The following is a 14,914-nucleotide window of genomic DNA, read 5'->3' on the forward strand; positions in this document are numbered from 1 at the left end:
AGTAGCCACATTCTTTATTTTTATTCAGAAATATAAAATCACCATATACATTCATACATTTTACATTTGTGACTTGTCTTCTATACATACAAATAATAACCATTGTTATAATAGAATCCCTTGAACATTGTTACTTATTTCCTGTTTTTAAATCAGATATAATACAATCACTTCTTTTGAAAAAGCACAGCAATCAGAAATTGAAACCGAGTCTTGCATATTATTATTTTTTTTTTTTATTTCATTTTCAGTTTTACTTTGAGGCCAACCATTTGTTTTTACAAAAATAATAAAAACAAATTAAGTGTTATCTCCATACTGTAGAAAGGTTTGCATGACGAAGCCCTGTGGTTAGCTGGGCAGAGGCATTGCATAATTAGCAAATATGGACATCGACACAACAATAGATTCAAGTACAAAATAAACATTTTCACAATGAAGATACATTAAAGCCATGTGGCAATTCTTGGAAATTAAGACTCTTGCTGGGTTTCACTTTTAGTCAAAGGAGTCAAACTGAACTCATGGAACCAGTCTTTTAGACAGTAAAAGAATTCTGCAGATCTCTTCAAGACATTATTTGACAGCAAGGTGCAAAGTAAGACTCTAAAAGAGCTCTGTTGCAGTAAAAAAAATTCAAGTTGATGCTGACATGTGTGATTCATTTTAATTGAGGGAGCCTGCAGTATCAAGGATGACATCTTTACTGAATGGGTGTCATTAAGTTTAATGAAAACGGACAGATGCTACTGGTCCTTTAGATCAGTTTAACTCCCTTTCTCTATATAAAGCCTGTTGAAATATATTAATTTACTTTCTTATCGCTGGTGCTATCACTGGCAGCTGTGTCATAATGGCACTTCTCCACACATCGTCTTGGAAACCATCCCCTTACACGGTCTCCAGCTAGAAGTTAAAAAGAATAAATAAAACTGTTATACATCACAGACCAACTACTAACAGTTAATTGTTTGGTCATTAATTTTTTACCTCTCATTTGCTCCTCACTCAGAACTTTGTCTCCATACATCCACCATCTAGAGAAACAACATTGACAGTGCACTTTTATTCCATTCACTTTAAGAAAATGAACAGGGTAGCAATCGGGAATTTACACATAAAACCATAACAATAAGTTTCTGTTTAATTCCCAATGAACTTACTTTGTGCCACGAGTGGCCAGGATGGTGTCCCCCTTGCTGAGGGGGATCCTGGGCTCCTCGGTGCAGGGGGTTCTGAAAAAGGTTTGGAGACCTTTGCTGAGAGGGCAGCAAGCTCCATTATAGTCCTCCACTGCCTGGTACTGGACCTGCTGGCCAAGGCACATATGATATCTGGTTATTCTACTGCAGCAAAAGCCAGACTAAGATCTGATAATGTTGGGCAATGTAAAATGACAATTTATATCATGTATAGTGCATTAAATATCTTTTGACATTATGAGAATAGTTGTTCTAAGCTGTATTTTTTGCATCCAGTTGGCCTATGATATCCATTTTCTTCCATGTAAACTAAGTTATGTCTATATGTTTTTGTTTAATAATGCATTGCGAAGGTAGCTATGGTGGAATAACTGCTTTCTGAAGGTATATGCAAATAACCAATATAGTTGTACTTTAGGTACTTACACTTCTCACTCGTTTGTCAGCTTTCTGCTTCAGTTGCTCAATCTGTTTAAAGAACAGTATTTACATTACTGCGCCACCATGTTTAGCACTAATTCATTTCATCATTTAATACTTTGTGAAAAATGCAGCATAACAGGACAAACCAAATACAGGAGATGAGGCACTGATCATGAAACAAATAAATAAACCTACAGTTAAGGTGTGCTGGTGACACTTGGGATGGACTGGCCATTCAATGCCATCACCCTTGGGTGTCCCTGACCATGTGAAGACTTGCTTGAAGTTCAGCCAACGGGTGCCAAGATCATAAGGGAAGATGAACTCCTCTCCGGTTTGGTAGTGCTGTATTCTGTCTTTGGCCTAGGGGTGAATGGAGATGTATATTTTAATGTTTTTGTTTTACTTAGGAATGTTTAATAATATCACTCTCCTTAAGTCTTTATCTATGATATTTTATCTGTAGTGGAACTTGTGTATAAATGTGCTGTTTGTCAAGGACATTCAACATTTTGTGAATAAACAGGTGCATTAGTGACAATTACAGTGTTATGTATGTATTATATTATGGTTCTAGTAATTTGAAAGTGGAACATTCTGACCTTTTCCTCAATCCAGGACTCGATTGAGGTCTTATTTCGAAGAATGACTTTCATCTGAAAAATACAGACAGGTTAAGTATCAACAAAAATTCCATGTCCTTATGTCACTGAAAACAATGAGTTAGCATTTCATTAGGATAATTCTTAAATTTTAATTTTGTCTAACTCTTACATGTACATTTTGCTTGTTTGATTCTGTGACATGTCATGTACCTTAATTAATTTGTAGTCAGATCTGCATTGCTTTTACATTGTATTTAGTGTTAAGCAGATGTAAATCAACTGGGACAGGCCAATGCATTTTCAGAAGCATGCTGTATTTTCATCTAATACACGCTAAGGGGTTCACATCTGTATCTCTTCATACTTGCTGAGCTCACAACATGTAGTCTGACATGGCAAAATGATCACTCATGTACTCATTTATGTAGAATATCAGATTCAGAAGACAAAGTCCAATGTACACTTTATGAAACACTTACTTGTATGAAGAAAAGCATGCCAACAGCAATAGTGGTGCCCAGTGCTAAGCCTAAGGCAAAGAGTGTGGCAGCGAAGGCAGGTACACTGAACGGCATGAGGGGCTGGAATTGGCGTACAGCACTCATGTCAATCTTCACAGTGCTCCAACCAAATGAGATCTGAGAAAGAACACAACAGCTAAATTTCTGTGCTAACTTTATTTTCTGATGAACTGATGATTCTGACACCAGAAAAGCTGTGGTGGTTGTAATTACCTATTTTGGAGCTTTACGCCATGTAGAACATATTAATAAACCATTGCAAGAGAAATATACACTACCTTTGGTGAGACAGTATAAAGGAGGTTTTGCTTTATCTATTTAAAAAACTTAAAATGATGCTTATTACAGGGAATGTTATAGGAAGACTACTGACCCTCTCATACAGCTGAGTGTACATGGTCATAATGAAGATGATGGCAGCATGTGAGCAGCCTAAGGGAGCTAGCAGCAGGAAACTAGTGAAGTATGCGTGGTTCTGATGGCCACAGCAGTTATTGATCCAGGGGCAGTGGTGATCCATCTTCATCACACACCTGGGGAAGACAAGACAAAAGGGAATACTTGTTGACAAAACTCATTGTCTGTTAGTTTTATGATTTGATAATTCATGAAAAAGGCCTACATCAATTCATTAACATTGAACATTTGATTTGACAAAGTACACTTTTAGTGCTCTGCGTATTACCAGGTTCCTGTGCAATTTTTAGGCCACTAAAAACACACAAGTGTGTGTGCATTACTGAAGAAAACACTTCTCATAAGAGTTATAACTGCATGTTTACCTGTTACATTTCCGACAATGGTGAGACCTTGGGGCCTTAAACCCCTGGCAGACCCTGCAGAACTGCAAGTACTGGGTTTCCTGTATGTTTTCCTGTTTAGGAAAAGGAAACCAATCAAATGATTAATGCAGCATATTTCATGTCTTATTTTTCTCTCTGCGCTGTATGTTTATTTTGTGATTTTGTAGACAAGATGCTTACTTATGCTGTACACTACACTTCTTAATTAATTAAAATGTAACTTTATGAAAGTTTTAAAGTCCTCTAAGTGAGAGCCTTACTGGTTTCCAGCCAAGAGGTATGTATCCAGGTCCAACAAACATAGCATTGAAGTAGTTGTACAGGATGAGGACCGTCCAGTTGATGAGCATGATGAAGTTAATGCTGCCTCCTGTAGTGTCTAAGGGCCAGTACCAGATAATGGAATCCAGAATCGCCATGGTGGAGCATATAGCAATGACAGACAGAGCTATGACTGGTCCCCAGTGGCACAATCGCCGAACCTCATGGAGGTTCTCAAATGTCACAAAGGTTGACAGGAAGTTCATTTTTTCCACACAAAGACAGTAATAAAATTTAGGCTGTTGAGTTCCTGAAATATATTGACCAGACTTCAATATGTTACTTTTGTCCACTACTATCTTGCAAAGTCATCAGTGCAGACAATGCACATATTTTTCCTCGTCTTCTGTTTACCCGGCAACTGGCATGTTCTGGAGTCACTAGGCCTCTCCGTGTCCCATTGTTCGTGGCCCTGACAAAGAGCAGCATCCTCTCTTGCCAGTCTTGGGTGCACACTATCCTTGTGACAGACTCAAATCCTCCATCTATGAGAGAGACAACCAGAGAAGAACACTGCATAACATAGATGTCTATTTTTAATACTAAAACACTGACAGTGACAACCAACTCCTTGTCATTTTAAGTTTTTACAATGTGGATTTGCAACTCTTCACTCTTTCAACTGACACTATAATCACTTTTTGACGAGACCAGATCAGAGGCTTATTTTATGTATTTTACAGTGTTGTGGTCTTTTAAAGGCTGTTGTGGCTTAAAATTTTATCCTCGTTTTACTTGTAGATGTTTCTAAAGTATAATCAACCCATACCAAGTTAAATGAGATCGAAATTATACGCTTTTTTACCTAGTCAAGTTTTTCTCAGATTTCCTACTTTGCATATACATCATGAAAATGGTAGTGACACATTTGGAAAAGCAGATTTACTCTTTCAAGCAAGAACAATAACCATGATTCATTCTAATACATCAAAGTGAAAATGACTCAACTCGTAAGGTTTTTTCTTGAGCGGAGACTCACCATGCACCACAATTACATTTCTACTAGAGCGACCCCAGTAATTAGCTGCTGCTGATAAGCTAGCTAATTCGGACCAAGAAAAAATGACAAAGATTTTTACCAAAGTACTGCCAACAATATTCAGAGGACAAAAAAGTTAGCTTACACTTAAAACACTGATACTTGATAAGCCACAATACCCTTTGTTAGCAAAAATATAATTTTCTTTAACACCTGAGCTACCACATCTAGCTAGCTAGTTAGCTAGCCTGTGAGCCACCCTTACAATATTTACGCATCGCTCTGGTTCAACTTACTGCAACGAAGTGCGAAGTAAATACACTGACATTTGTACGCACTCAAACATAGCGCATATAATGTATATTTATATGTCTGATAATATGAATGAGGAAAATAGCTGTCACTTTAAATTACCAACCTGGACACTTCCTTGGTTTTTTTCCTCAATTTCTTCAGCAGCCAGGGGGGAACCTTTTTCATGGTGTCTCAGAAATTATTAGCTTCCTTCAATACCTTATAAATAGGTGCTAATCGAAGCAGTTAGTTCCGTAACCATCATAAACCTGCAAAAATAATTTATGTAGTCACAGTTGGCAAAATTTACGAGAATGACATGTCTTTTCCCTGCTGAAGCATTTTCAGCCTCGGGAGAAAACAAAAACCAAGTCTTGTTTCTTGCCGAACTTATTTTACTGTGACTCAAGGAAGAAGGTCCTCCATTCGAGCCGTGTTTTTATTATTCTGAGCTAACTGTCACTTCAACTCACCCGTTTTAAACTTCAACCTCAACATGTCTTCAGACTTTGAAGCCTACGAGCAGGACTTTGGGACCATTACAGCAGAAATAACGAACAAAGTTGGCAGAATTCCTAAACTAAGTGGAGGTAAGTGAGTTGAATTCATTAGCTGAGCTACGGCTAGCTATCTGTTAGCTGCAAAGTATCAGCTGAGACGGATAGCTAACGGAGGCAGGTGTAGTTTACCGGTTGTGCTATTTCATTAAGGCACTGTGTTATCGTCTGATTGCCGTACTAAATTGAGAAGTGACAGCTAAAATGCCAGTGCTATATAAAAATACATTAGGCTGGGTTATTGAAAGGCTGTGTCAGCGAATATGGTACATTTATAACTTGTTTATCTGATTAAAATTACCTCATCATAATTGTAACACGAACATGTACTCACTACTTTACCCACAGCGGTATGAATACTGAATAATACATAGTGTTAGTCAATGATGTGACAATATTTGTTGTCTCCAATATATTGCTAACTTTGAGCAGTAAAAAAATGGAGACAGAATAACATTATGCACTAGCCATAAACTGAAATATTCACATGGGAATAACAACGGTGTCCTTGCTTTATATGTTATATTTTCCACACTATACCCAGATTTGATCCAGGTTTGATTTGATGACCATTATTTCCCCTGAATGGAGATTAAACACGTTTGTTGTCTGTAGTCACATGAGTTGGCTTGATGAAACTATGACCTCTAACTGGCAAAGGCTCATAAAATGTATGTTTATCTGTCACCTTTAGATGATTAACAAATTTATGGTTGCGTTATTAAAAGGATAAATGTTTGACACTAACCTTCTTCAATAATATCCCATAGCTAGTTTATTCCTAACATTATTTTTGTCAAACTATACAACAGTCCTGGTAGTGCTGTTGTACTCTAATGGTTTAGGCTATAACTGATTGTGCCAACTGCTTTAGACCTGAAGGTAATTTATTGTATATTTTACTTTAGAAAGTCATCAACTTATTTTTCCTTTATATCCAGACCACAAATGATAAAAAGTCATACAATTAATAGTACAAGAACTATACAATACCAGTTGGGATGCATTCGCTGTTGCATTTTATACTCGTTTAATGTTCCAATAGACATAAACACCATTTATTTACATCCAGAGTTGGATTGATTTTTCACTAAGGTCTGGTATTGATGATGGTTGAGTTCAGTTACTGCGTAAAGTCTTCTTCAGCAGATCCCAAAGACTTTAAGTTCTGGACTCTATGGTGGCCAACACATGTGAGAAAGCGATGTCTCATGCTCTCTGAACCACTCTTTCACAATTGAGTTCAATGAATTCTGGTATTGTCATTTTGGAATAAGAATAAGGTCAGACGTTGCTGAACCTGGACTGGACAAACTGCAGCAACCATAGAATTGTCCCCACAGGCTTGTGCTGTAGGTACAAGGCATGATCATCATCCACCCTGATGCACCCATCCCACTGGACAGGGTCAGTCTGGATTCATCAGACCACATGACTGTTCCCTTTGAAACACAGTCCAGTTTACATGAGAAGCTGCTCACTGTATCAGTGCTGGGTTAAATGACTTGCTGCTACCATTCTAATGGCAGGTTCTCACCATTTTTCTCTTTTTTTTTTCATTAAAGTGCCATCTTTTTCCTGGCCAAAACATTTACCAATTAATTTTGTTGAAGGGAAGTGGTAGATGGATTCAGATTTGTAGAAACTACATGTTTTATGTTATATCATGTTTTTGACTGACTGTGGCTTAATTATAAAAACATCCATTTAAATTTTCAATTTGATGAATTACTTTTTCATGAAATTCTTAGTTTAACCTCTGCAATGTGCTGTAACATAGCTCAACATTGAGATAATGATGATTACTTGTGGTAATTATCTTTCTCAGTTGGGTGGCTGATGGCTAGCTGTGTCACCTGACTGGCCAAATTACGAAAAAATATGTATTTTTCCTCATTATTTTCATGCAGCCTTTTGTCATGTGTTCATAGTGCAGCTTCATATTGCAATGATCATAGTACAATTGATTGTTCATTACTAGCACCAGCACTTTCTTGTAATGAGACACTTTCAGCCATTCAAATAGAAGTCAGATCTACTCCGCTATCTCAGCTACTGTAACTGTTAGTTGCATTGCATCCAAAACCTGGATGTCTTTGTCTCATTTACATTCACAGGTTCACATGAGCCTGTTGGTGTTGTTAATGTAAAAATATATCCCTACTTACATCACATATTATTTCTAGAGAACGCATGCAACATAATACTAAATATCTGTAACAGTTTAAAGTTAAATAATAAAGCAATAGTAATAGTGAAACATTCAACAAGTGTGCAAATATGTAATTATTACCAATGGGTATTTGGATTACTGAGTTATTGAGTCAATTTAAGTCGACTGGTAGTTTAGTTCTGACATCATTAGCAAAATGTACCCTCAACCCAAAGCAAAATAAAAATAAAAGTAAAATTCAGAGCCATGAAAATTAGTTCCGTATCTCTATGATGTAAAACATGAATCTTCTCCCACCCCCTCCTAAAATTTAAATTTAGCTGACGCTTTAAAAAACAAACAAACACACAAAACAACAAATCGGCTGTGCTTAATGTTTTGGCTAATTGACAATTATTTGTGCATCCCTACTAATTATCTAAAATAACATGGACTTAATGAACTGGTGTTTTAAGAACAACTGCAATTTTGAAATGTAAAATTCTAGAGATGAGCTGATAGTGAATTTTTATTTTTAAAGGGGAGACATAATAAGAATAATTTGGAGCAGGGAAAACATGTTTGCTGATTAAATAGCAAATCTGATCATTTTCACCCCTTCCCAAAAACTTGTTGACACTGTAAACATGATGACAACAATTGTTCATTTCATTAGAAAACAGAAAAAGAAGACCTAAATGATCAAATCTGATCTGTAAATGTGAATCTCAAAGTAATCAATCAATAAATAAATGGAACTCAACTTCATATTAGTCATAAAAGTCATTAGTGGGAGCAATTTTTGCCTTGTGAGCTAGAGCTGCTGTTTTCTCACTGCTTTTTTATTGTAACTATTGGCATCAACCGGCACCAACTTTTCAGTTCCGTTCAACTTTTTTTATAATGCTCATTTCATGCACAAGGCAGACTCAGTGTGCTTAACAACAGGTAAATAACATAAAAAAACAATCATAAAAAAATTAGTGCAAGTGCAAGTAAACAATCATATGTACACACACTTAAACTCGCACATACCCACACAACTACACATGTACACACACAACTCAACAGAACGCTGTCGAAAAAAGGTATGTTTTTAGCCTGTTTTTAAAAATGGCTACTGATGTGCCAAGTCTAATTGTATCAGGCAGGGGGGTTCATTTTCGTGGGGCATATACACTAAAAGCTGCCTCCTGTTTCTTGGATCTGGTGTGAGGGATGAGTAAGTTGCCACTGCCTGTTGACTGAAGTGTTCTTGCTGGGGTGTAAGTGATGAGCATATCTGTGATGTACTGAGGTGCAAGGCCATGCAGTGCTTTGTAAACCAGGAGTAGGATTTTGAAATCTATTCTTGTTTTATCAAGTAACCAGTGTAAGTGCCAACTTTTTCTGATACAGATGGAAATTTGGTTGAAAACTGTCACTGGGACGAGGTCAAGGGCTTCACAGATGGACTTTTTGATTCATAACTTTTGGACCAGACAAGTTTAAGACAAATATTACACATAATTGGAAAGATCTAAATGCTATTAAACATACTCAAAGGGCAAAATTTTGTTTCAGATATTTTTAAATGAAAAATATCAAAAACTCACTGATGGACAAAAAATTACCGTCTATTTTTGGCAAGAATTTAAAAGTTCTCAAAAGTGAAGTTCCTATGACATTTTCATCCTTACATTTTTTCAGTGTATACCTTAAACCCTCTATTTTACAACCTAATAATTGGTTAGAGGAAAAAAATATTTGATCATACCTAAATAGCAAGAGTTTTGACAAATGGTAGCGTCACGGATGGTCAACAAAAGTAAATATCAAATGAAACATTTTTTAATTTCAATTATCAATATCCTATACATTTTTTAAAATAATATTTACAACATACCAATAATATTAACATTATATTTAAATGTATTTTGCATAGATATATGCATTTATAAATTTTAAACACTGTGTTTATAATATGACATAAATAATGTAATAATCAAATATCAATGTATTTGGAATAAATGTAGTTTATTTATGAGAGTTTATAAAATGAACCCAGAATGATGGCACAAAACTTTCACTTTCCAAACATTCACACTCATTAAACTCCTCAGTTTTTTTTTTCTACAAATTTTTTCTCATTTCAAAAATCCTGAAAATATAAGTAATTACCTACCCCAAAATATAAGTTTGGGGTAGACTATTGTAATTAAATTTTTTTGACCAGATGTTTACCTTCCCTTGACTTCGCCCTTAAATGATCAAATCTGATCAGTAAATGTGAATTTCAAAGTAATCTATCAATAAATAAATGGAACTCAACTTCATATTTAAAAAAAAAGTCATTAGTGGGAGCAATTTTTACCTTGTGAGCTAGAGCTGCTGTTTTCTCACTGCTTTTTTTATTGTAACTATTGGCATCAACCTGCACCAACTTTTGCTGATACAGATTGAAATCTGCGTGAAAACTGTCACTGATAAATGTACAAAAATCATGAATCAGTCAGTCTCTTCTCTATAGTTATTGTATTATAGTTATATCTCTTCAATATAGCTAGTTATTTTAAATTCCCATCGATAAAGCCTGAAAGTAAAATATTGATACTCACATCAATATTTTATTCATAAACTGTAAGTGAGAGCTTGCTGGCTGAAATTAAACATTAGTACATGTTTAAAAAGTGCTCACTCTCACCCAGTAGCTTTACTTTTGCCTGCTACAAACTACTTTCAGTCCATCCTTGGAACTTGCTCATTCGGTTTTCAAAGGACATTGCCTTTCACAAAAGCCTGCCTGACTGAATATTCCTGGTTTGGAACTGGCATCTTTGAAAATACATGGCGGCTCAATCCACAGAGTAATTCCACATGGCTTTCCCTCGCCATCTGTTGACTCTGTCTGAGTAAACCCATATGAATATGTACAAAGCCAGGTAACACATTACAACCATAAGTAGCTGTTCTATGCCTAGTGCCACCAACAGAACAGTTTACAGTTGAATTTCAATTCTCTTCCAACTCATTACATTTCTTTCTTTTCAGTTTTCTGCCTCTTCTTCCTGAAGTGGCTGAATTTTTCTCATAGTTCGACAGCCCTCTATTTAATACATTAATATAGCTGCAGACAAAGGGCTTTTGTCGTGGCTGTTGTTGTATCTCACTACTTCACATGTGCGCAATTGCTGATAAAGGCCGTGATGCGTGAAAAATGTCCTTGACTGTCTTCATTCACACAGCAATCAAATGAATGAATTACCCTGAAAATCCTAAGGTTCAAGTAAAATTTGAATAAGAATACAATAAAATGTTAGGCCTTGTTCAATGAAACATAAATGTATTTTTCCAGTTTTTCAGAGTTAAGATGGCCTGTCAATCATTGCAACTAAATATGAAACATTTTTAATATAAAAAAAAAAAAATTGCATCAGCCAACTTTTGCATTGTTGTCTTACATACCGTGTACAAAACTCCTCATCCATCCATCAGCAAGTTGCATTCTTGGTAAATATCCATACATATTTCACAGCCCTCCAGCTTGAACCTGAGTTTGCCAAAGAAAGAACCATCTCACTTTTCTGTGAATCGCCCTTGGCTGTTTACTGTGTAGGTTGTGAGGTTGGACACAGGTTTTAAAAATGAATTTGAGAAATGGCAAAAGGTGGTGCTGGCCCATGGTGCGTGAGAAATGAAGATCTTGGCTTAATTCTTTAAAGGCCTGCATTCCCACCACTGATAGCCTTGTGATTTGCTTTTGAGGTTGAAGTTTTGTTGACTCTCAATTGAATAATTTAAAATATTCTTAACTATTTATCAGATTTAGGAACAGAAGGAAAGGTTTTATTCACTACTGTTGACTTATTAGTCTAAGAATATTTTCATTTAATTTCTTTTGAGAGTAAAATGATCTGAGTTTAAATGATGAATATTGGACTTGAGCTCGATTCAGATTGTGCAAGAAAAGACGCACGCTTTTGTCTGAAATGTCTGTAAGAAGTGAACTCTCAGTTGTAACAGCATTTTAAAAGTTTGGTCAACCTGTTTTGTTATGTTTTATTCAGTTATATTGAACTTAGGGCAGGCAGCATCCAGAATTAATGTAATTACTCAAGTTTTCACTTCTTGAAAACCAGATTAATGCTTCATCTGGGGATCTTTCTTCCTCAACAGAAATTGAATGCAACCTGTTTGCTTGTTATATTTTATTTATTGTCAAGTGTTTTTCCAGTTATTACCGATCAGTAGTGTAATTTATTTTAGATTTTTTTTTTGTTGTTGAAAACATAACGCACATTTAATCCCTTTGCATGAGCTATGAATTTATTATTGTTGTTGCACATAAACATAATATAATTTTAATCAAACTAATTTTAAATTGTGTTTTGACTTGACTTTGACTTGCACTTACTGATCATGAATCATCTAAAACACATGATATATTTTTTTATATATATAAAACCTGGGCCTCAGTTAAAATCAGTGCTACTTTGTTGTCAGTTCCCAAATGAAGTTTTTCTCTCTATTTAACCTTTATTTAGTGATTTATCACAATTTATTATAAAATTATCCTCTGTATTTTGCATTTTTTTCATTGAAAATCCAAGTATTTTCCCATATTTAATTTCTTGATCATGTAGATGTTCATAAAAGCTCAGATTAGAGTTGAGGGGCATTAAATTAGAAGCAGAGAAAACTGAAAAAAGGTGACTTTTTCAACAACGATATCAATAATTGAGCATAAACCAACTATCTCCATCCACCATCATTGATCCAATTCCATGGGTTTTACTGGTGAATCAATGTTGTAGAAGATGATGGTCTTTCCACGTTCACTATGGAGCCTCTGAATGTCCAAATAGGTCATATCTGATAACCATGAAAAGATGACAAACCATATTTACAAACCATTTATTTATGGATTAATGGAACAAGTTAATCAACAGTTATTAAACATTTTAGATCAGTAGATGCTTTTGGTCACCAGTAGCTGTTTGGGTCTTTGATAAAGGTTGAATGAAATTGAACGCAATAAACAATCAGCCTAAACCATTGTTACAAGTCTCATATTTTTGTGGCAAAAGCTAATTTTAGTCATAAATCAGTGCAGAATTTATGTTGTAACCATGCTGCCATTTAAATAACACCACTATGTAGTATAATACAGGGTCAGACACACAGTTATTTACATGTTTCTTTGGAACTCTCACAAGTCCTAATGAGTTTCAATGGGTAATGGGGAAGAGCAGCCACGGGGTGAGGTGCAGAACACTGCGTTAGTCATTCTGAGTGGGACTCATACTTCTGGCAAGTGAGCAAAGCTGACACCTCCCTTCCCTTTGAGCTGGCACGAGGTGTCTCACTGCTCCTCAACAGAAACCAACAAAGGCCTCATAGACGCCAATAACTAAGAGACATCAAATGTTGGCTCGTCGTGTGGAGAGAATGTGTAAATATATCTTCAAATGTGTCCTCGTGTGTTGTTTTCTCCCAGTCTCTTTCTTTCTCTCTCCCCCTCTCTTCCCCCGTTGCGGGGGAGTTAGGTTGTTGTCATGAAGCGCTGTTCCTCTGTCGGCTGATCAATATGTTGCTGTTTTTTTTCCTTTCAGAGGAGAAGACACAGCTGGTTCTAAATGTCGACAAACAGCTTGAAGAAGTCAGAGAGTTGGTATGTCTTTGATCAGTAATTTTCTCCTCTTCCCATTTCCTAAATAATGAATTTGTGGAAAGAGGGAGGGGACAATTTTCAGTGGCACCAGACAACTGCACCTGTATTATCCTGATGGTGACATGACATGCAGACACACACACTTCATATGGCGGAAAGAAGACTTCCTCCTCCTCACATGATTACTTTCCAGTAATCTGCTTTTAAGTGACACCCCTATGACACATTTCACGCCATTATCTTGAGGTGGGAGTCTTCATGTTGCTGTTTAGAAATGAGCAAAGTCACCTGACAGAGACAAATTGTTGTTGCAGTTGTCTTGTTATGTCACAGTGATTAGTTTCTTCCAAATCTGCCACAGAGAGACCTGTCTAGCCATGCATCAAATGTACTTTTACTTCATTCGCTGTGACATAGTGGGGCCTGTGCATGTTGTTGCAATGAAGGGGCTCTCATATATGATTGTGTATTTATTTACAGAGCAGCCTTTCTCTGTCTTAACTTTTATCACAGCTGAATGACATGAGCAGGAGGTATTTTCTTTTTATAATCAACACCGTAACATATTAAAGTTTGTCATTTCACAAAGTTTATTTTCAGAGTTGTCACAGTTTCTATCTTAAGCGTCCTTTTGTCGTCGATAGTCACCCTATTGCATCTCTGTCGGCAAATACACAATACATGTAAATGCATTTACAAAGAAATATGATTATTAAAAAAAAAAGGGGGAAACCTAGGGTTCACTTTTAGTGATGACTGTAAATGAACTGTATTCACTCTGGTTTTTAGCTGGAGCAGATGGACCTGGAGGTGCGGGAGATTCCTGTTCAGAGTCGCGCCATGTACAACAGCAGACTGAAGAGCTACAAGCAGGAGATGGAGAAGCTCGAGAAAGACTTTGTAAGTACTTTGAGTGAAGCTGTCAGCACGTTGAAATACTGTAACCTACAACTTTAACATTTAAATGTTATACAGCGACATTTCTAACTTGTGCATTTTATAATATAAGAAATTGTCTATGTGTGTGGCGTAGTTGAATTTGTCACCTTTTCAAATCCTGTGTGGTCTAAATTCTACTTTTTACTCTCTCAGTACAACACTCCCTCTCCTCCTCCCTAAACCCACACATCCTTACGCTGAAGCTCAGCGGCGCATCCACTGAGGTCAATACAAAATTCGTATTTGAACTTGCGAAGTGGTGCCTGTTGAGAACAGGTTGTATGTGTTTGTGTTGCTCCTGCAGAATCTGGCCTTGTTTAGTAATTCATAAATCACTGTATGCCTGGACTTGATCTCCAGACTCTATCAAAGCTTAATGAAAAGCTCTTTTCAGTCTTTTGGGTCACCCACTTTTAAGCCCATTCTACCAATACTGTTCAAGATAAATGATGAATTTTTATTAATGAT

General features: G+C 36.2%; 2 protein-coding genes across 7 annotated transcripts in view; one reads left to right on the forward strand and one right to left on the reverse strand.

The window, feature by feature from the left end:
* Positions 1–5: 5 nt before the first annotated feature.
* Positions 6–5,473, reverse strand: zdhhc6 (zDHHC palmitoyltransferase 6). Of its 3 annotated transcripts, none has more exons than XM_030163420.1 (11): positions 5,273–5,473; positions 3,815–4,360; positions 3,534–3,625; positions 3,125–3,284; positions 2,710–2,868; positions 2,228–2,281; positions 1,821–1,988; positions 1,629–1,670; positions 1,164–1,309; positions 991–1,037; positions 6–906 (listed from the first exon to the last, which is right to left on the reverse strand). In XM_030163420.1, the coding sequence occupies exons 2-11, from the start codon at positions 4,079–4,081 to the stop codon at positions 806–808; spliced, it is 1,236 nt and encodes a 411-aa protein (XP_030019280.1). In that variant the 5' UTR covers positions 4,082–4,360; positions 5,273–5,473; the 3' UTR covers positions 6–805. The 3 variants fall into 3 exon arrangements, with proteins under 3 accessions (XP_030019280.1, XP_030019278.1, XP_030019279.1); XM_030163418.1 differs by having other exon boundaries at positions 1,164–1,312; XM_030163419.1 differs by lacking the exon at positions 5,273–5,473 and adding an exon at positions 5,151–5,266 and having other exon boundaries at positions 1,164–1,312.
* Positions 5,474–5,550: 77 nt separating this feature from the next.
* The window catches only part of vti1a (vesicle transport through interaction with t-SNAREs 1A), a 124,053-nt gene continuing 114,689 nt past the window's right edge, over positions 5,551–14,914 (forward strand). For 3 of the 4 annotated variants that reach the window (XM_030163424.1, XM_030163425.1, XM_030163422.1), the window contains exons 1-3: positions 5,551–5,738; positions 13,449–13,507; positions 14,297–14,407. In XM_030163424.1, coding sequence (XP_030019284.1) covers positions 5,645–5,738; positions 13,449–13,507; positions 14,297–14,407 — 264 coding nt within the window. In that variant the 5' untranslated portion in view covers positions 5,551–5,644. The remainder of the gene's footprint in view (positions 5,739–13,448; positions 13,508–14,296; positions 14,408–14,914) is intronic. The other variant, XM_030163421.1, reaches the window with a different exon arrangement.

The sequence above is a fragment of the Sphaeramia orbicularis genome, chromosome 19, assembly GCF_902148855.1.
Source record: "Sphaeramia orbicularis chromosome 19, fSphaOr1.1, whole genome shotgun sequence".
Taxonomy (NCBI): Eukaryota; Metazoa; Chordata; class Actinopteri; order Kurtiformes; family Apogonidae; genus Sphaeramia; species Sphaeramia orbicularis.